The following is a 22699-nucleotide window of genomic DNA, read 5'->3' as shown; positions in this document are numbered from 1 at the left end:
CATTCTTCTACCATTTTTCTTCATGTCTCCTTTCCCACAGAAGAACCCAGAGGGCTCACGACCATGCTCTGCATCAAATCTTAACTCCCCCGCTTGTCTGTTAAATTATTTGGTGTCTACTTACCTAAACTTAATTTTCCACTGCTTTGGAAAATATGTGTTCTCATAAAATTTTGCCTACAACCTCTGTTAAAGCCCTTTTTACATTATATTGTTTACATGTCTCTTTTCCCTGTTAGCCAAGATTCCAGAGCTTATCTCAATCTCCAAAGGAATCAGCACCGAACACAGTACCCGGCAGGCATTTCAAAGGGGTCTGTTGAATAAGTAGATGGCTCCTCAGGATAACTTCCGACAGGAAGCTATTAAAGTAACCTGGCCATAAAGTGACAGCAAAGCAGTGGCAAAGCCCCCTCGACAAGCGCTTGGAGCCCTTTGTCCTTTTGTTCCGCAACACCTACCTCCACTCATCTAACTGTGTGATGTGTTCACTGCCTGTTTCCTTATTCTATTAAAAGTGCCAAGTGGAGGACGGTACTTGTTCATTGTTATATCCCAAGGTACAGCGTCTACTCTGAAGGAGCTCAAGGAATGTGCAACAGACGTTTGTTGGGTGAATGCATTCAAGCCTCCTTTTAAGGAAGCTCCAGGATCTATCCCTCACTCGCCCTTTAGCCTCTCACCACCGAACACACCTGCCTCTTCTTTCCTGAACGTGCTATTTTCTCCTACACAAATCTACCTCTAAAGACTAACCTAAATCCCACTTGTTTCATGAGTATGCTCCTGATTATTCCAGATCCTTTATCTGTCTCTCATGATTTATCACTGACCTCTTATCACATCTATATCCTACATATAGCCAATGATCTCTTAATGAGACCATTATTGCTTTATCTCTAATTGCTTCCTATATTAAAAATCTTTTCTCCCCAACCAGATATGGCCCCCTATGGATACATACAATCAACCTGTTTTACATCTTCTAATACCTATACAACACAGAGCGCATAGCTGGCTCTCAAGAAATATTCACTGATTATTTGGGAAAAATGAAGCCCGGTACCAGCTTTATCAGAAGGGAAATCAATTCTCCCAGCCTTGGAGGAAAAAACCCTATTTCTTGTATGTGATCTTAATCAGAGCAGTTCAGCACATCTGTACCTTAATTTCTAGTAAATGTGTCCTTAAGCTAAGAATATAATATAGTACTAAAAATCAGGCTACTTTAAACTTAGGAGGAGTTATCAAGAGAATAAATCCAAACTTGAATCATTTTTCTAAAGCAAACAATCCTTCCATCTTCATTTATCATATACTAAAATAACATTTTATTCTCACAGGACTGCTTATCATAAAGAGAACAGGACTTGGAAAAGATAAGGGATTTTGAAGATAAAACATCTGGAGGAAATTCTCATTCTGGCTTGTATTGAAAGTGTCATATGTTCTCCTTATTCTTAGACTCCATATTCATTGCTCAGAACTGGCTTGTAAAGAATAAATTGTATCCCAAATTGTCAGGGCGATAAACAAAAATAGAAAATAGAGGGAAATACGATATATGTGGCATTAATTCTTAAATTCACTCATTCATTTATTCATCCAATAATATTTAGTAGGCATGGATCCTATATTACATTAGGCCTTGTGGGAGGCTGAACGATGAATCAGAAAAGCTTATACAAGTCCACAAAGGGAAGATAATATAAGACAGATAGTTCTGAATGCCCTAATGAAAGAACAACAAAAACAATGCTGTAAGAATTTAGAAGGGGAGAACATTCTTCCTTCTGGGAGAATCCAGAAAGCTTCTAGAAACAAGTCCCATCTGCATGAGGTCTTAAAACATGGGTACGGCTTCGACACGTGGAGATGTAACAAACGCACACGTAAGTTCAAATCACAGGATGCGCAAAGGCCCAGTGGAGTTAGTGTTCTGTTTGGCTGTGGAATAGCAGAGCAGAAACAGGAAATAAAGTTGGAAAGCTAGTCCGGCCAGATGCAGACAGGCTTGAAGACCAAGCCAAGCAGTGTACACCTTTGTGAATAGGACAGGACTTCACAAACTTAATCCTGCGCACCAATCACCTGCGGCTCTAGTTACAGTGGGTCTGGGGGTGGGGCCCAAGACTCTGAATCTCCAACCCCTAGGCAGTGCCAATCTTGAGGGACCACATCTTGAGCATCAAGAACACAGACCTCCGGGAGCCACTGCACAGAGAAACTGCCTGACCCCCAGGGTGTTCCAGGAAGACTAAATCTGGTAACAGTGGATCAGGCAGATTGGGATGGGGAGAAGCTGTTCGTTAGAATCATCTGGGAAGCTTTTACACCACACTGTTACCCAGGTCTTACTCCCAGAGATTCTGATTTAATTGATCTGGAATGCGGCCCAGTTTCAGCATTTTTAAAAAGTTCTCCAGGGAATTCTAATGTGCAGCCAGGATTGAGAACCTCTGCTAAAGATGATACAGTAAGTACTGCAATCAGTCAGGCAAAGATGAAGATGATCTAAACTAGGGCAATGGTAGGAAGAACAGAGTGAAAGGGCCAGTTGTATAAAATACTGTAAATGTAGAAGGAAGAGACCTTAGCAACTGTCTGCACAGCGACTTAGATTTATGGCTACATCCATCTCTTCCAGTTAAAGACAGTTCAGTGAAATGGTAAAGAACACAGACTCTACAGAGCCAGATTGCCTGGGTCTGGATTCCAGTTTTGCCATTTATTTATTAGAGGTGTGTGAGTGTGTGTGTGTGTGCCACACACATAGAGGCCATGGGCCTTGAACTCTTTATGACCCAGTTTCCTCATCTGTATGTTGGGGATATAACAAAAACTAACATATGGAGTTGTGAAGATTGAGTTAAGCCCTTTGGAGCTAAGCTCGGCACACAGGAAGGTGTTTGCTGTTATTATAAGCATGGTTCATGATCTACTCTGATCGCTCCATAATGCTGAACTGCACGTAAGACTGATCTGGAAATGAAGTTCTGGAGGGATCTCAACCCTCAGGCAATTAGAAATCAGTAGGTCACCTGCTTCATGATAACAATGGGATGGAGGCGGCAGACCCTGCCTCCCTCCCACACACACCCCACTCCCAAGGTCTCTAGAAGTAACCGCGCGGCATCCCTACTTGAACTGCTGGTCCTTGGTGCTCCTTGTCTTGGCCAGGAAGCGCTCTGCCAGCTTCTCCAGGTTGCGGGAGTAGTCCATCTCGATCTCAGCCTTCTTACGGAAGAAGTCCTGGAGGTCCTGCAACAGCTGTACCCGGAGCTCACACTGCTGGTCCAAGCATTTCATCTGCTCTATGAGTTGAGCACGGATCTCTGCAACAAAAGCAAGGTGAGGCAGTCAGACAGACACCTCTGGAAAAAACCATAATGCCAGCATTCACCCCTTCCATCTAGGTGTTCCCTGTGTTTTGGGGAACTTAAAGGCTTTACTTTTTAAAATGTGATGTGAGGCACCACCACCAACTCACCAACCTTTCAAACCCTTAAAGAACACTGAAACCAAGAATCTGCTAAATCAGTTAAGAAAAACTGCTTATCAGACATAATAATATTCAGAGCTACCATTTAATAAGCAATTTACTATATTTCAGACACAGCGTAAGAATGTGGGCTTCCTTCTGGCAGAGAGCTGAATGAATTATCTCCCAAGCACCCTATTAGGTCAGGACTACTTTCATCCCTATTTTAAAGATGGAAAAACTAACTCTTAAAGAAGTTAAGCTATTAAGTGGTAGAGCCAGGATTCAAACTCAAGCAGCTCGACTTTAAAGCCCAAACTCCTACTTTTCATACTTTCTCCCATTATTTCAAACTGTTTTTCCATAACTTCATGAAGTAGGGGAGGGGGGTCAAGGTATTTTAAAGAAGATAGGAAGGTCCCTGCCCAAGAATAAATAGTGGCAATCAAGAATGAAACAAGTATCTAGATCTCTGGGCAAGCAAACCATTCACCATCAGTCAGATGCCATAGTTTCCAAAACCAATGAACATAACCATCTTTAAGAAGTTGGTATTTTCACTAAATATTACTCATATTTCTGATCCTTCCTCCTCACCAATGCTCAGAGCCTCCGTTGTGTCAAAGCTAGAACTATTTCTGGTTAAGCTCTAGCTTGGCAGCTTTCTGGCTGGCCAGAACCCACATACAGGGCTAGCAAACGCTCTCTGAAACTGCAGCAATGGCAGCTCCAGATTCAACCAGATCTGCCTCAAATGCAATACTGTATTTGTAACTGACAAGACCTGGCACCCGCAGGAGGCAGCTTGCCAAAGTCAGACTGCAAGGCCTGCAGCGCACATCTTGCTGAAGTTATGTCCCCATCCCCGTCTGAGTCACAGTGGAGTCACTTCTTTCATCCCTTTCCTCCCCAGCGTACCCCCAGCCCCCGACCCTGCAAGCCTGCTCAGCCCCAACAGCTTAGGCTGTGACAGTGACTCCAAGCCCAGGGAAAAAGAACACCTGCACTATTATGCCTTTCCTTCTGCACGTTCCAAATTCATTCCCCAATTGTGGAGTTGTAATGCTGCTTTCAGACCACGCTCTGTAAAGCAGGGGGTGGGCATGCAGAATCTGAGTTTTCATCTGAGCTGTAGATAAACGAGAGGCAAATCCAGGAACGAAGCTATGATGTTGAAAAGCCTGCCAACCACTCTTTTTATGAAGCAATAAGGGATGGGCAAATGGTGCATTTGGCTTCGCCTTGGAGTAGCTACAGGTCCACCATCCATCCCCATCTTCATTTTTGTTTGTTTTTACAGATATCAGATGTATCACAAGTCTCTGGTCCTTTATGGGTGATGACTGTAGTTTTCACCCTCTTTGTCCCTCTGCCTCCCTCGTGCCAACCACCAATGCCAAACAGGCCTGCAATAACCTCACCTGAACTGAAATTGAGCACCGGAGGATTGTTTCAAGCAGACAGAAGGCTGCACAGAAAAGCTGCCTACCTCATCACTCATCAAAGCTCTCTTGTTCTGTGTTTTTTTTGGAGTCTGATTACAAGAATGTTGAGGGGGAAAGATCTGCAGAGGGCATGTCATGCATTGGTTCTTGCCAGGGTTTTCTGGGTCTCTTAAAAAAGGCAGCAGCTCTTGTTGAGACTATTCCTTGAGGCTTCTGTCCCTTTTCTGTCTTTAACAGATAGAAGTAGCAGCTGGCAGTAGAAGCCGCTGGGTGGGCAGACTGAGCAGAAAGGATATTCACTATGCTCACTGATATTGCTCACAACTTGTCCATTAAATAATGAGAATCAGAGCATCTTAGGGTAAAAAGGCTTTCCAGGTACCCAGTCAGTAACATGTGCAAGAGGATGTGGCCAGACAGGGGGGCTGTCAGCCTCCCTGAGCCCCTGTAATTCCTTACAACATCGCCTCAATAAAGTTCCTAACAAGGGGGGCAGAAAGGGGAGCGTGCTAAGACGGATGCTGCCCACCTCTGCTGAAAAGAGAAGGCTAAGCAAATTCCCACGATGCCCATCAAGTTCCAGAGGTAGACTGCTCCAGGGTTGTCCTGTCTGAGGAACAAGCACTTCACTGGAGGCCTTTAAGATGTGTGAATGAATCTAGGAAGCCCCCACGTGCATCCAGCCAGCATGGAATTCCACCCTGACTTCCTCAGGTGCCTCAACAAATGGGCAGCATTACCCAAAGTGCACCCCACCCTCAGGCATATCCCCTCTGGGCCCCTGCAGGAAAAGAAGCACGTGTTTGCTGAACATCTCTGATGGGCTTCTATTCACATCATTTTATTTAATCTTTATTACTAGTCCATAATTGATATCTCCAATTATCCTGATCGCAAGATGAGAAAACTGAAGTATGATTTGTTAAGTAATTTACCAGAGGGCCATACAATTAGGGACAAATGGCACTGAAGCCAAATTAAGGTTTGCCTTGACTTGTCAAAGAGGTTGACAGTGGGGATGGGAAACATGAGAAACCAACAAGAGTCTGAAGTCTCCGCAGCATTTTCGGGGGGAACATCACAGTTTCTCTAGCTCCAAAACCTAGAATGTTCACTTCTCTACCTTCCAGCTGCAGTGGTGACTCAGGCCCCCAGAGTCAAGTTTGGAGTAGCCCAGTGATTCACTATCTAGCCCATGTTTTGACTAGTCCACAACCAGACTGGCTTCCTTCCTACTTCCTAGATCTCCTCTACAGAGCAGCTCTGAAGGAAGTGAGAATGGGATGTCCCCACCCCATCCAGTAAAAGAAGAGTCTCTGCTAAGAGATACCCCCTGCCACTGCAGTCAACTAGTGATGCCACATCGCTGAGCATCACCCCTGCCCCACAACCTGCCTGCAGGAGGCGCTGCCCTGGCCCCCACCCTCAAGAGCCTCTGCACAGGCACTCAAGGGAGATGCCCATCACCCCCTCTCCAGGCCTGCCGCCCCAAGACAGAATGGCTGCTCTGTCCAGGGCAAAGTGTGCTACTTCAGGCTTGTACTGCTGCTGCTGCTTCAAAGACAAGCAATGGTCCCCAAGAAGGCAGCTGTGTCAGCCCCGGTCCTCTGTCCAGGCACAGGAGGGGCTGGAAACAATGGGCCACTGAAAGCCAGCACGCCTGGGCCATGTGCCCAGGCTGGAGGCTCCTCTGCACCCCGGCCTACCAATGCACTGCAAGTGCAGAAGGAAGAAAGGGGCAGTCTATAAAGATGTGGAGGAGTTTCCCACAGTTACATCACGTGCTTAGCCCAGTACGCACCTGCACACGTGTACACACACAAAGACACACTCACACCACCCACACCGGCTTCACCACACCAACCCAAGGTGCCTTTGCAAATCCAGCTTACAGTGGGATAAGAGCTCCTGGGAGCTGGGGAGGATGGGGTTAGGTTTTGTCCTTAGAGTTACACTGAAGTTCTCACTTTCTAGAAGCAGCTGTATCTCAGGGCTATAAATGAAATCAATGGCCATCCAGAAAGCCTAAACAAAGGTCACCATGAATGACCTGAAGTGATACATGCCAAAAATGACCTGCCCTCCGCACCTCGCCAAGCCCATTCGTTCAGAAAACCTTTACGGAGCTTCTACTGTATGGCAGATTCTATGCTAGGTGATAACGACAGGACAAAAGAGGCCCAAGTCCTACTGAAGTCCACACTTCAATAGTGTGACTCGACAAGAGGAAGGAAAAGACAGGAAAGATTGTCTCATTGCTTTTGCTTCAAATATTCTTTATATATATATATATATATAGCCATGGTAAGAAGCCCCCACCTAAATACCAAAGATTTAAAAATCATCAGTAGCTGGCAAAGATATTAGGCAACAAGAATAAGAAAATTTCAATGTCCTCTGATTGTTTTTCTATTTTGCTTTATAAAAATGATCCTTGAATAAAAACTGTAGCTTCCCTTGCAAAAGGGACCAAAGTTTTAGAGCAAATTTCCTAAAAATCAGAGTTAACCTTTGGTTAATATTTCATTCAAAGATTCAAGTCAAAATTTAACCCCACTGTTCTGGAACTAGCCAGTGATGGCGGCTGCACAATCTTGCAAATATACTAAAACAAAAAACAAACAAACAAAAAAATCCCACCGAACAGTACATTTCAAAGCGGGAAATTTTATGGTACTTGAACTTGAGTTATTTTTCGTTAAAAAAGTTGAACCCCATCAAAACAGCATGCCCTGCTGAGTGCCATCCTGCCAACTAAGGGGAAAATGGCCCAACAAACAGGCACCAAAAGGAGGAAGCAATTCTCAGTTTCCATTTCTCCACTGTATGGGCTGAATTTCAGTTCTGCATTGAATATTCTTAAAGCAAATCTTAGAGGCTGTCCCTCAGGACAGCAGATTTGGCCAGGACACTGAACTCCACTGGCAGATCACCATCCCATCATTTCCGAAGGGTGTCAGATCAAAGCCTGGCAGCGAATGTTTTTATGCATGAGTTCAAACCTAGGATCAGTGCACACGTCCCGGAAAGCTTCCCCGAAGACATGCTGACTCCTTGTCCGGGCTTGGCCACAGCTGATATCCTACCTACACCTGTCCTGGGAGTTAGAAGGAAGTTCGTTTCCTTTTTAGGAAGATGCTGAAAGTCACAGAAACAGATGAAATTCAGACAAAAACTGGACCTAGTAGGATACTGATTGCTTAACAAACCCAGGGCCCTGCCACAGCAACAATCATGGAGACTCTAAATTATACAACACTTGCCAATGCAGGTGACACGGTCATCTAAAAACTGTCCACCTTCAGAGAACCCCAGGAAATTCACCAGTCAGCAGAGGATTGGGGAGTTCTGTTCAGCTCATCGTTTCCAATCCAACGATATTAGCCCCATTTGTTCCCTCTTTCAAAATTCATCTCCTACTTCAGGAATTTTTTCTGATTAAGTAATACAGAAATTCTTTCTATGACTCCCACAATTCGGAGGAGAAAATGAGGGTGGGGAGGCAGGAGGGAGAAAGATGCAGCCTTTCAGGAGAGTAACCCGGGCATGTCCTTCCTTTCTCCTCGATATGCTGGCATCTGGGGGCCACTCCCGCAGGTGGTGCTCAGCGCCCGAGGGACAGGAGATCAGCCTGGGTTCCCCACGGGGAGCCAGGCCTGATGCCAGTCTTTTCACACAAAATCTGCCTCACCTGCTTTTCAGCCCTTCACAAACACATGATGTCACCTCAGCCATCTCAGGAATACGAATTCCTACTACCTTTCAAGCAAGTGTTATATAAGGAGACAATTGAGGCTTTCACCTCATTTGGAGGCTCTACCCTCCAGATCGCTTACCAAGCACTCTTAACACAACAGTCATCAGCTCCTCTCAAAGCTGTTCCCCAGGAAGCAGAGCACTGGAGTGCCTGCCCAGTCTCACTTCTACCTGCAGGCTTGCCTTCCTACAGACTCAGTAAAGGGAGGCCCTTCCAAAAACTTTTTTATGAGAGAACCAGAGCCCAGAGAAGGGAAAGGAATCTCTGGGGATCACACAGTCATTTAGCTGCAGATCTAGGCCTGAAACCTAGGCCCCTGGGTTTCCTAAGCCAAAGTTCTTTCTTACTTACTCTTGTTGCAAATATTTACTTGAGCACCTTCCAGGTACTCTGAAAGTACAAAGACAAAAGTCCTCCATCAAAGTTAGCAGAGTAGTCAGGAACTACTGAGTTAGGAACCGTAGTCAGGAACCGTAACAAACACAGAGAAACAGTAATATAAATAAGTGAGGTATGCACACGGTATTTTGAGAACAGAGAGAAGACACATTATCACCCTCAAACCACCTGCTATATGTCACATCTTTCAGAGGCTGACTGAAAGTTATTACTTATATCTGAGTAGTTAGTATGCCCCTCAAAAAGCCATCAAGCTACTCTTAGTAAACTAGAAAACAGCAAATATGCTTCCTCAAAGAGAGTGACTGATGGCCTTTTCCCTCTTTACCTGACTGAATATGACACAGAAACAAACCTCAGTTAATCCAAGCCATCAACCAACAAATAGCTATTAAGCTTCCAGAATATGCGGACTTGACATAGTTTTCTTCCTTGCATCTATATCCTCCCTGAGTCTTAGTCCATGTGCTTTTAATAAAGTTGATCTCATCTCTGTCCTCTGCAAAGTTGGTGGATGTAACCTCCAGGCCCTGTTCAGCAGCTACAAAATCTGGAGACAACATCAGTCTGAGACAGTGCCACCATCCTGCCACCACAAGAGGAAAGCCCTTTCGAGAACAGAGCCGACCTGGCGGAAGCAGAGCTGAGATATGGGAAAGGGGAACCTGGGCCCTTGACTCAATCATGGCTGGACGCCAGCCCTATTCCTGTCCCCTTCCATTCCTGTCAGTTTCCACAAGCCAACTCATTCAGTTTTTGCTTAAAATAGTTTGCACTGGGGTTCTGATATCTTGCAAACAAAGGAGTCCTACTGAACAAAGTAGGAAATTCTCAAGTATTCAGAAGCATGAAAGTCCTTGTCCTCAAGGAACTTGCAATCTAATTATGAAAACATGATCAAAACATATAATATTTTTCCAAAAACTATGTAAGTATTTACATATTATATAATTATGCAAGATATATAATTAAATATATAAATTTTATGTTATTGTATGCTGTAAGAATGAAACTGTGAATAAATATTACAAATACAAATAAAGTACTTGTTTTATTTTCTTGGGCTACAGACTTAATTTTTTTGGACTCCAAAATCACTGCAGAGAGTGATTGCAGCCACGAAATTAAACGACATTTGCTCCTTGGAAGAAAAGCTATGACCAACCTAGACAGCATATTAACAAGCAGAAATATCACTTAACCGACAAAGGTCTGTCTAGTCAAAGCTATGGTTTTTCCAGTAGTCATGTATGGATGTGAGAGCTCGATCATAAAGAAAGCTAAGCAATGAAGAATTGATGCTTTTGAACTGTGGTGTTAAAGAAGACTTTTGAGAGTCCCTTGGACTGCAAGGAGATCCAACCAGTCAATCCTAAAGGAAATCAGTCTGAATATTCATTGGAAGGACTCATGCTGAAACTGAAGCTCCAATACTTTGGCCATCTAATACAAAGAACTGACTCATTGAAAAAGACCCTGATGCTGGGAAAGATTGAAGGCGGGAGGAGAAGGGGATGACAGAGGATGAGATGGTTGGATGGCATCACTGACTCAATGGAGATGAGTTTGAACATGCTTCTGGAGTTGGTGATGGACAGGGAGGCCTGGTGTGCTACAGTCCATGAGGTTGCAGAGTCGGACACAACTGAGCGACTGATCTGAACAAATTTTAAGAACTCAGAGCAGTGGGACTAACATTGTTAAAGTAAGACTCCTTGAGAGGGAGGTACCCGACAGAGTAGGGCTCCAAATCTGTGGAGGAAAGGAGAGGCTAAAGAGAGAAAATGCAAACAGAGAGAAGTCTGAATTAGTATTGTGAGAAAAGGCGAAATTTCAATAAATGTAAGGAAGCGTAGACAATATTCCAGAAGAAGAGAAAACATGAGCCAGGAGATGGGAATGTTTGAGTGCGGCTTCTTTGTGAGACAGTGAGGAGGCTAGCCTGGCCAGAACAAAGGGTAACGGGAGGGCCCAGTCAGAGATAAGGGTGCGCGGAGAGGAGCAGCTCCATCGGCTAACAGGGAAGTTTGGATTTCAAGAGGCCAGAAATGGAGCTAGTGAAAGTTTGTGTCATGATGCAAAAGATCAAGAGTGGAGGAGGTCTGCTGGATGGCTTTCTAGATCTTTGATGGAGTGAGCATTAACTCACAATCCAGGCTGAATAGTACAGAAGTCAAACCAGTAGGAGAATCCCGTGAATGAAAAGCCCTACACATACTAACACTAATCACTAGTAATAGGACATACTTTAGAGCCAGTGAGCCTAAAGCTAGTGAGTTCCCATGCTGTAGTGAGCACACTGGATGCACAAGAGAGATGGCTGCATTCAAATGTAAGTGTTTGAGTGGCAGGAAGGAGAGGTGGCGGACCGGGGAGTGCTGGCCTCTCAGGCTTTCCCTTCACTACAGTTCTCTGTGCGGAACTTTACATTTGGCCATCTTCAAAACTGTCTGCCCTGGGCAGTAAATCACCCAAAAGTTATGAAAAAAAGAACCTTTCCTCCCCTTGCATTAACTCCACACTACCTAAGAACAATGCATGCAACTTTGGAGACAAAGGGGAACCAGCCAGTGGGGAGGAGGGGGAGAAAAACGGCCTTGAGAGTTTCCAGAGGACAGCGATTCATTAACTTTCGAGCCCCCAAGTGAAGACACAGAAAGCAACCTCATAAAGCCAATGAGATGGGAGGGTGTGAAGGGGAATATCTCAATGAACTTTAATCATCAGGATTACTCTTGGCAGGCCGCCTTGGCTCTTTAAAGTGACTCAATAGAAAGTCAAAGACAAAAAGCTCCCAAATGAACAAGCTGCCACACCAAACGCCAAAGTAGTAATTTCAGCTCCTAGGCCTTGCCTGAGATGTTTAAGAAACAGAATTCCTGAGGTGCAAAGTCTAGAATTAACTTGTACTACAAACTATAGATTTGGAACGAGATGACCAACAGCTCCTCTGGTAAATGTCACCTAGTCTGATGCCCCTGATTCATTGCTAGAGGTAAAGTGGAAGTCAATTCCCAAGGACCATGATAATTAACCAATAAGTCTAGCAAGTATTTCTCTTATATCATCTCTGTGCAAAGATGTGAGTGGCAGACAGCTCATTGAAGCATACGAGAAAATGTAAGGCTTGGTCTTGCTCTCAAGAAGCTTATAATCCATTTGGAAAAAAGACTAAATGTAAAAGCATTCAACTATATAGGATTGTGCTAAATGCCAAAACAATGGCCCCAAATCATGCTCAGAGAGGAGATCAGCGTAAACCAGAGTCAGCCTGAATTAGTATTCAGGTGTTGAATTGGGGAGGATTGGTAAAGCATCAGCCTGCAATGCAGGGGACCTGGATTTGATCCCTGGGTCAGCAAGATCCCCTGGAGAAGGGAATGGTAATCTACTACAGTATTCTTCCCTGGAGAATTCCATGGACAGAGGAGCCTGGCGGATTTGAGTCCATGGAGTCACAAAAAGTTGGACAGGACTGAGCACAACATACACACACACACACACACACACACACACACATGATAGAGGAAGGATTGTGATTACTAGAGCAAAGGTGAGGAGGCAGAAATGGGCACATCAAGCCTAGGAGGCGGTGTGAGTACAGCAGTGTCTTCAAGGTTTACTCACTAGAGTATGGAGAGAAAGAGCAGGGTGGAGAAGCAAGAAAGGGCCCATGTGCTTGATGAGCTGATCCCCTGTTCCAAAGGGATCTTTAAACTGTGGGCAAAGCAAGGTAGGGGTCTTGAAAAGCAGAAGGTCAGCACAAGGAGAGTCAAAAACCCAAGACTTCCCTACTAACCAGCTTCTGAAAAGACGAAGTGTCAATTTCCACCTGCTCACTGCAGTGATGCACAGCAGTAAACTATATGCTGCTCAAGGTTCCAGCACAACTGAATGGAAAACCACCAGGTCAATATTAACATCCAGACCCTAACTTCCTAGAGAGCTGGCTCTGGGGGAGTTACTCTATTCTGTGTAAGACCCAGCTTGCCCTATGGTGTTTGCACATTGTTTAAGACTTAGTTCCACCAGCAAGGACCAAGTCCCTATTAGCTGTTGGGAAAAGGGACAAAGATGACTACAGAGGATCAGGAGATTCACTTGGCTTTTAAAGTACCTACGGAACTTCCTATTGGAAAATGCAGCTTTGCTTTCCAATCTGGAGCTCTCAGGAGAGGTCAGGTCTGGAAGGTGACATTTGCAAGTCATCATCAGCAAGTAGATGGGAATATGAAGTTAACCATGAGAGCGAATGTGGCTGCCCATAGCAAGCATGGAAAATGAAAAAGATGCAGGTCTAAGCCTGGGGACATCCTCATGGAGGGGGAAAGCAAAAGAGGAGGAGATAGGAAAGTAGACTGAGAATGGAAAGAGATGGATCAAGGTGTCAATAACTGCAAATCACTTAAAGAACACAGCAGGGCAAACAGTTTCTTAACTTGGCAATCATGACTGACAGCCTGCTATGCATCACCACACAAGACCAAACAATCAGCCTCTCATGAAGCTGTTTCAGCCTCTGAAAAGTCCCTTACATTCGCACTCTCTCCTTTCCTTTCTCTTCATTCATGCTTCCCTGTGATGGCTCTCACAAATCAAGTGGAAGCTTTTGCCTCTATAGCTCTGTTTTCTAGGACAGGGGTCCCCGACCTCCGGGCTGTGGATCAGTACCTCCTGTCAGATCAGCGGTGGCATTACATTAGAAATAAAGCACACAATAAATGTAATGCACTTGAATCATCCTGAAACCATTCCCTGCCCCTTTATCCATGGAAAAATTGTCTTCCTGGTGCCAAAAGGCTGGGGACCGCCATTCTGGTGAACCCAGACTAAGACGCTGTTCTAGCTAGATGCTGGATGGATAACCTTTTTCTTGATGAAACTTACTCCCCAATGAAAGTATCTGCTTAGTAGACTTGAGAATAGCTAACATTCATGGACTCAGCATATTTGTGACGTGCTTGGATAAAAACTGATGTAATTGACTATAATTTGTTTTCTGTGCAAAGGTAAACTGACTCTACCAAAGATATGGGAAAGTATACAACCAGTGTTGATCAAAGTATTATTAAATACTTTCTATGTGACTCATAGAATGTTGAGTCACCATTTAAGTGTAAAAGTATGTTTTCTCATTTAATCCTCAAAACATCCCAGTGGGATAAGTTTGCAGTAAAGCCGAATGGTTAAGAGCCCAGACTTTACATTCAGAAAGACCTGGCTTTCTCTCTAGCTCTGTCACATGCTAGCTGCTGTATCCCTGAATAAGACACTTAATCTCTCTAAGTCTGTTTCATTATCCATAAAATGGAGTTTGTAACAACAGCCACACGAGCGGATTATTATAAAGAGTAGAAGAGATAATGTAGACAAAGTGTTTACTATATGCCAAGTATCTAGTATATAGATGGGGGAAAAAACAGAAACAGTGACAGATTTTATTTTCTCGGGCTCCAAAATCACTGTGGATGGAGACTGTGGCCATGAAATTAAAAGACGCTTGCTCCTTGGAAGAAAAGCTATGACAAACCTAGACAAGCTTATAAAAAAGCAGAGATATCACTTTGCCAACAAAGGTCCATATAGTCAAAGCTATGGTTTTTCCAGTAGTCATGTATAGATATGAGGCTGAACAGTGAAGAATTGATGCTTTTTTTTTTTTTTTTCATTTATTTTTATTAGTTGGAGGCTAATTACTTTACAATATTGTAGTGGTTTTTGCCATACATTGACATGAATCAGCCATGGATTTTAAACTGTGGTGCTAGAAAAAACTCTTGAGACTCCTTGGACAGCAAGGAGATCAAAGCAGTCGACCCTAAAGGAAATCAACCTTGAATATTCATTGGAAGGATTGATGTTGAAGCTGAATACTTTGGCTACCTAATGTGAAGAGCTGACTCATTGGAAAAGACCCTGATGCTGGGAAAGATTGAAGACAAAAAGAGAAGAGGAAGGGAGAAGATGAAGTGGTTAGATAGCTTCACCAACTCAATAGACATGAGTCTGAGCAAACTCCAGGAGACAGTGAAAGACACAGAAGCCTGGCATGCGTGCTCCAGCCCATGGGGTCACAAAGAGTTGGACACGACTTAGCAACTGAATAACAACAAAGTATCTAGTAAGATTCCACTAAAAGTCACCCATGATTCTTCCCAATTCCCAGATGGGACCAGAGACGTTCAGAGAGATTAGTTAACTGCCTGAGGTCACCAAGATAGTTACAGATCACAACAGGATTGGAACCTAGATGTGTTCAATTCTAAAACTGGGGCTCTTGGAAGATACCCTGGAGAAGGGAACAGTTACCCACTCCAGTATTCTTGCCTGGAGAATTCCATAGACAGAGGACCCTGGCGGGCTACAGTCCAAGGGGTCGCCAAGAGTCAGACATGACTGAGAGACTTTCACTTCACTTCACTTCAACCACTCTTCTACATTTTTTAAATTAAAACTGAGATATGGACTCATTTTGTTCCCTTTCATACTGGAATCCTATCATTCTAGTTGGCAACACTGATTGGTTAACAAAAGAGATACCTGAACTTCTTCAGCTTTTCACACAAAAGTCCTCATTCTTATTACCTTAACTCTGAATGTTTAAGTATTTTGTGTTGGGGTGGAGTGGAAAACACCTTTATATCATTTCTTCTTGAAGGAAATAGTAGCAAAAAGTCCCTGCCCACCTAGAGATACTATCAACTGGAGAGGCAGCAGAGTAAAATCTGGGTTACCATTCAACTTCCTACGAGCTTGCTTGGCACATAGAAAGTATTTACTAAGTGGCATCTATGATCACTATTGATTGTATATGACTGGCCTGCCTATAACTGGAAGACAGACAGCTTGTGCTCCAAATGTCAGCTCCATCACTTACTAGCTATGTGACCTGGGCAAATCACAGTTAACTTCTCTGTGCCTCAATGCCTCCATGTGTCAAAGTTCATTAATAACAGAACCTACCTCTTAGAGTTTTTATGAGTTAATATCTGCAAAGTAATTAGAATAGTTCCTCGTACATTTTGAGTACTATCTATGTTTTTGTTAAATATATAAATCACATCTATCTCATGGGTTCTTTAGAAGGTATACAAAGCGATAAGAATTAAATAGAATAAATTGGTGGCTTTCTAATTTTTACAAGCCAACTCCTACACCACAACAAGATATCATGAAACAATAAATATGCCATAAAGTCTGATAATTTTTATATTTTAAACACTAGTTGTGGCCCACTAAGATCTCCTGACCTAGTAGGTCTTGACCTGCAGATTTAAAAAGCTCTGGAATAAACCACATGGCTACCAAAGGCAGAACTAGAGCAGAGCCTTCAAACGACTCAGCTCCTTCTTCATGGTTATTATTAAATCAGAAAGGACTCAAGTTTCACTTCCTGCTTGAAAAGAAACTGTGAATTCTGGTCCTTCCCCTATGCCTTCCACATCTCACATGGACACTAGAAACTCCGAGGAGCCCACTGATACTTCCTGTCTGTACCACTCCTGTCTCTGTTGTCCAACCCAGTGTGTCGCCACTGTGCGCCAGGGAGAATCCCCTGGCCGGTCCTTTGAGTTTCACCTTCCTGATTTTGAGGTCCAGCAATTGTAAATCACTTTGCTGACAAAGGTCCGTCTAGTCAAACTATGGTTTTTCCAGTAGTCATGTATGGGTGAGAGTTGGATCATAAAGAAAGTTGAGTGCTGAAGAATTGATGCTTTTCAACTGTGGTGTTGGAGAAGACTCTTGAGAGTCCTTTGGACAGCAAGGAGATCCAACCAGTGCATCCTAAAGGAAATTAGTCCTGAATATTCATTGGAAGCATTGATGTTGAAGATGAAGCTCCAATACTGTGGCCACCTGATGTGTCGAACTGACTCATTGGAAAAGACCCTGATGCTGGGAAAGACTGAAGGCAGATGGGGATGACACAGGATGAGATGGTTGGATGGCATCACCGACTTGATGGGCATGAGTTTGAGCAAGCTCCAGGAGTTGGTGATGGACAGGGAAGCCTGGCGTGATGCAGTCCACAGGGTCGCAAAGAATCAGACACGACTGAGCAACTGAACCGAACTGAACTGTAAATCAACCATCACACCTCCCAAGCAAAAAAGCTACTGATCTAACACAACAAGGCAATGTCATTATAGATGGATTATAAACAGACCAGATGAAACTTATTAATGATTAAGTTGGGGGAAAAAAAAGAGTTCTTATCTCCTAGAGATAAATACTGAAATATTCAAGGATGAATAATGTCTGGTATTTGCTTCAAAGTGAAGGGGGGCGGGGTGGTGGTGGCAGCAAGCATATAGATAAAGCAAGACTGGCCATGAACTGAGGATTTTCAAAGCAGGATGATAGGGATATGAAGTTCATAACACTATTCTCTCTACTTTTGTGTGTTTGATATGTTTCATAATTAAAGGTTTTTAAGAATCTAATTAATGGCATGTAAAAAAAAAAAAAGGCTTAAAAAGACTCATAATAGAGGCAAAAGAAGATCAGCAAAACAGAACAAGTACCCAGGGATATTGTACAGAGCAATTTCCTTAAAACAAAAGAACTAAACCTGTGGGAGAAAAGGGATATGACACACCAGGAAATGTACATAAAATAATCAACATCAAGACAGATGCTGTTTAAATTTCTGAACTTCAAGGATAAAGAAAGGATAAATTTAAAAATCAATGGAGGTAAGAAACAAATTATCTAACAAAGTATGGGGGGAAATCAGAGTGTCTCAGATTTTTTTTCAGTTTTTTTTTTTTCTGGAAAAATCTCAATTTTTCCAGATTGTCCCAGATAACCCTCGAGGCTTGAAGAAAGTGGAGCTATGTTCTAAAAGGATTCTAAGGGAGAGCCACAGTGATCCAAGAATATTATGGCAAGCCAAGTCACCTCAAGTTCAGGTGTGAAAAAAGCTCAGACTTTTGCCAACTTGAAAGATCTCAGCTTATACAGACCCATGAACCCCTCCTGAGACAGAAATCCTGCACGCAGTAGCTCAATCAAAACAAAACCACAGGAACAAAGAAGTTGTAAAAGAACAGACGGTAGATACAGCTCCAAGACCCTAAAAATGGGAGCATGCAGGTCAGGATATAAATGTTAGAAACACTGCCAAGGAAAAAAATTCAGATAAGCTATAAAAACTGGGAGATGGGAAAGAGAGGTACAAGGAAGGGCAAGAATATGAATCACCTAACCCTTCCAGACAAGTGATCAGCCAGTCTGTCAAGAAGCGAAGATTTAGCTTAAAATGTAGTTTAAAATATTAGCAATGACTTCAGCCTCCTAATGATTTTCACAATCATTTTCTTAACCTTAGAGAGAACTTAAGGACTGTGATCTTTTGTGGAAAAGAAACATTTAGCTGAAGTTCACCAGTTTCTTTCCTTTCACTTCAGCTTCTTTTTCTACTGAAAAATGAAATTCAATTGCTTTTATTTTTAAAGCACATATGGCATATGCCACTGTTTTACAGTTATTTCGCTCTTGCCAAACACCACTCTGTCTCCGTGTGTCAAATGTGTGCACTGGGAGAGAAAGTCCACATGCCTGGCACCAAATCTCCCAGCCCCACCCTCCCTTCCCCGACCTCCCTGTCTCTGCTCCTAGCCTAGGTTAATCTTTCCACCTGCACACTAGAACCCACCCCTCCTTGCTCACTCAAGTCCCTTGCTCCTAAAATTACACACATATTCTGTATCATCATTTCCCCCCTCTCTGCTGGATTAAATCCATAAGCAAGCAAACATGCTACGTTCCCCCCATCTTATTGAAAAAACAAACTGTTACTTGATCTCCTCCTTCCTCCTCAGGTACTTTTTTTAATCTTGCCTTGTCTTTACAATAAAAAGTAGAATGCTTGTCCAAACAATGGTTGTCTTTAGCCCACTGTAACCAGGCGCTTGCTTCTTCCACTCTCATAGACGATGATGAAAGTTGCTAAGTCGTGTCCAATTCTTTGTGACCCCATGGACTATAGCCTGCCAGGCTCCTGTCCATGGAATTCTCCAGGCAAGAATACTGGAGTGGGTAGCCATTCCCTCCTCCAGGGGATCACCCAGGGATTGAACCCAGGTCTCCCACACTGTGGGCGGATTCTTTAACAGCTGAGCCACAAGGGAGGCCCCTTCCACTCCCATGGTGGGCAGTAGTGACTTCCATGTTGCCAAATATGGCCAATTCTCAGGACCCGGCTTACTCTACCACCCCCAGGCTTGGACACAGGGGATCACTCTCTGGCCCTGGGACACCATCCTCTCTTGATATGCCCCTGGACTCACATTCTCAGTCTCCTTCCCTCTTTCCTCCTCTTGCCCAGCCTCCAACTGTTGACACCCCAGGCTTCAGTCAAGGGCCTCTCTTCCATCTCTACTTGTTTCCCAGCAGACCCCTCCTGGTTCTGTGCCTGTGATTGCCAAATTTGTACCTCTAGTCTGGACCTCTCCCTGAAGCCTGCCTCCTATAATGGACTGAACATTTCTTCTTGGATGGCTAGCAGGTACTTAGAACTTAACATGCCCAAAGCTAAATTCTTGATACACACCCTGATCTCTGTGTTCCCCGTTTCAGTAATGACACCACCATTTACTTCATAGGCCTAAAAACGAAAAATTTATTATTGATTCTTTTCTCTCAAACCCCCAATCCAATTTAAGAGTAAATCCTGTTTGCACTATCTTCAAAACGCAACCAGAATTAAACCACTTCCAATCCCCTCTACCATTCCCAACTGAGTCCAACTCGGCATCACTTTGCCAGTTTCCTAACTGTTCCTGCTGCCACCACCTTCATTGCCCTACAATCTATTCCCTGCTTATTGTCCTCCAACAACCTCACATTGGAGAAAAAAAGTTGTGGGCTTTCTAAAACCTTACATGGCCCAGTGCCCTGCTGTCTCCCCAGTCCGTGTTACGTTCACCTTAGACACGAGTCTCCAGCAGCACTGGCCTCTTATTCACGGAACATGCCAAGCACACTCTGACCCTAGGGCCTTTACATACGCTCTTCCTTGGCCTGAAGCACACCCCACCACCACCCCCGCCACATTCACACGGCCAGCTCCCTCACTTCACTCAATTCTTTTTGACCAGGTGTTGCCTTCTCAGAGCAACCATGTGGCCGCTCCATTTGCAAGAGTCCCTGACACTCTCTCTCTATGCCTTTACCCCATTATATTTTTCTTTATGACGCTTATAAATTTATTTAGTTATTTATCATCTCATCCTCCACCAGAACACGCACCCAGGAGAGCACGGGCTTTGCTCATTACTCATCCCTGGTGCCACAGTGCCTTGCACACAGTAAACACCCAATGTCTACTCACGGAATGAATGAGTGTAGAACTCTTTTGGTGTAACGCTAGTTGGAACAATTCATTGCTAACTTCTCTCAAGTTTTCAGTTTTGTGTATTTTTAATAAGCATCTCTCATTTTATAAGGAGGGCTTATTTTATAAGGAAGCAATAGCTATTCCTTTAAAAATTAAAGCAGAAAACCAATCAAAAATCATGCAAAGGCTAGATGCATTATCTAATCAGGTCTGCTATACATGGATGCGTGTTTTTGCCCCATTATTCATGATAGCCACAGAAGAGTTTACAATGTAATGCCCACAGGGCATTTTTCATAATTAATGAAACTTTTTAGGAGGAAACTTTACTGGAACAAAAGTTTTAATTGCCCAGGGCTGACCAAAGAGTGTGAAGACAAGGCTCCCGGTTTTCCTAACTATCTCTTCTCACTATAATATAATATTGCTGCCATAATCTAGATGCCAGAGTCTGTTAGTACCCTGCAAACTAAAGTATGAGGTCTTCAGTAATACAGAAAAAATATAAGCATCACTTTCAAACAAGCTGACACTTCTGAATGTGTAATAACCAGGGTCACAGAGTCACAGGGGCCAGTGAGAAGATTAAAAAGGGCCCTGGTGAGCTCCAGTGATACACACACCACCAGGAAAAGTTCTTGTCCCTCCTACCTACCCACAGTAACACCAAGAAATGTCATTCAGCAGACGGAGTGACCTGCTTCTTCCACCTCCAAGAGGTCCCAGGCAAAGTGGAGGGCACAAGCCCTCCGCTGGTCTCTAATGAGTGAGGCCTGAGTGGCACATGAGCTAGGCTGTTTTGGTGTCTCTCCCTCACACCCCTCATCTCCAGTATCACCTGCATCTTCTGCTCTTTCCATGATGAGGAAGGAAGCAGCAGTAGCCTGTGGACTAGGGATTAAGCATCATGGGACATACTGTAGAAAGTAGGTGGTGTTGGTTGTCTAGTCACTAAGTCGTGTCCGACTCTTGTGACCCCAGGGACGGTAGCCTGTCAGGCTCCTCTGTCCATGGGAATTCCCAGGCAAGAATATCAGAGTGGGTTGCCTTTTTCTTCTCTAGGAGATCTTCCCAACTCAGAGATTGAACCTGGGTGTCCTGCATTGCAGGCAGTTTCTTTACCGACTGAGCCACCAGGGAAGCCCTACTGCAGAAGGTGAAAGTGAAAGTCACTCAGTCACGTCTGACTCTTTGCAACCCCATGGACTATACAGTGTGTGGAATTCTCCAGGCCAGAATACTGGAGTGGGTAGCCTTTCCCTTCTCCAGGGAATCTTTCCAACCCAGGGATTGAACCCAGGTCTCCTGCATTGCAGACAGAGTCTTTGCAAGCTCAGTCACCAGGGAAGCCCACTGCAGAAGGTACCCATCGCAAATAGGATTCAAACCTTGGTCTCCTAACACATCCACCTACGTTCTCTAAGGCTGCTGACCAATCAGTAGACTGTGAATCCCAAGCAGTTGACAAATGGGTTCTAGGGTCTTCACATGACTAATGGCAGTCAGAGTAGGGACTTCATTTTTTTACATTAATAATTTAATTGTTTTCCAAATTTTTCCTTTAAAATTGGACAGTTTAGAGCCTCTATCACATGACTGTGCATAATGGTTAGTGGTGACAGGTCAGATATCATTAACTAGGTCAAGGTGATTTTTACTTCTATTTCTTTTCAAGGTGATCTTTTTATTGTGGTAAAATATACACAATATTAAGTTTATCATTTCAGCCATTTTTAAGTGTCAAGTTCTGTGGCATTAAGTACATTCACACTGTGCAACCATCACCACTGTCCATCTCCAGAACTTCCATCTTTCCCAACCGCAACTCTATACCCATTAAACACTGACTCCTCATTCTCCCTTCCCCTTAGCCCCTGGCAACCTCCATTTAGGCCAAGGTGGTTTTGAGCACTCTGAATTTTTTTCATGTTTTTAATTCTTCGCCACACAGAATAAAATTTATAAACATAGTGGGCTATGAGTTAAAAACAAAAAGCATAAGAACACTAATGATGAAATACAATTGTCAATTAGTAAAATAAGAACAGTATTAAGTCATCTAACTCACATTAAGATGATCTTCACAAGTTACTGTGTAGCATTCATCTGATTCAATCTTATGAAGCCAATACTAACAACATAAGACCTTGGAATAACTATTACCAAACTGACTTTTCAATTGTTAGAAGAAAGGCATTCCGTGCCTCCAGTGTGTTACTCCCTGGAAGATATGCAGTGGAAACCATCTGCGGTAGTTCACCATTTAGAAACTTTTA

The 22699-nt window shown here is 43.6% G+C and overlaps 1 protein-coding gene across 5 annotated transcripts in view; it reads right to left on the bottom strand.

Moving 5' to 3' along the window:
* SRGAP2 (SLIT-ROBO Rho GTPase activating protein 2) overlaps positions 1-22699 on the bottom strand; it is a 249214-nt gene that overhangs the window by 144958 nt on the left and 81557 nt on the right. For all 5 annotated transcript variants that reach the window (XM_061159935.1, XM_061159937.1, XM_061159936.1 and 2 more), the window contains exon 3: positions 3143-3335. In XM_061159935.1, the coding sequence (XP_061015918.1) occupies positions 3143-3335 (193 nt within the window). The remainder of the gene's footprint in view (positions 1-3142; positions 3336-22699) is intronic.

The sequence above is a fragment of the Dama dama genome, chromosome 14 (genome assembly GCF_033118175.1).
Source record: "Dama dama isolate Ldn47 chromosome 14, ASM3311817v1, whole genome shotgun sequence".
Classification (NCBI taxonomy): domain Eukaryota; kingdom Metazoa; phylum Chordata; class Mammalia; order Artiodactyla; family Cervidae; genus Dama; species Dama dama.
The sequence above is the reverse complement of the archived record's forward strand: the minus strand, read 5'-3'. Positions and strand labels throughout refer to the sequence as shown.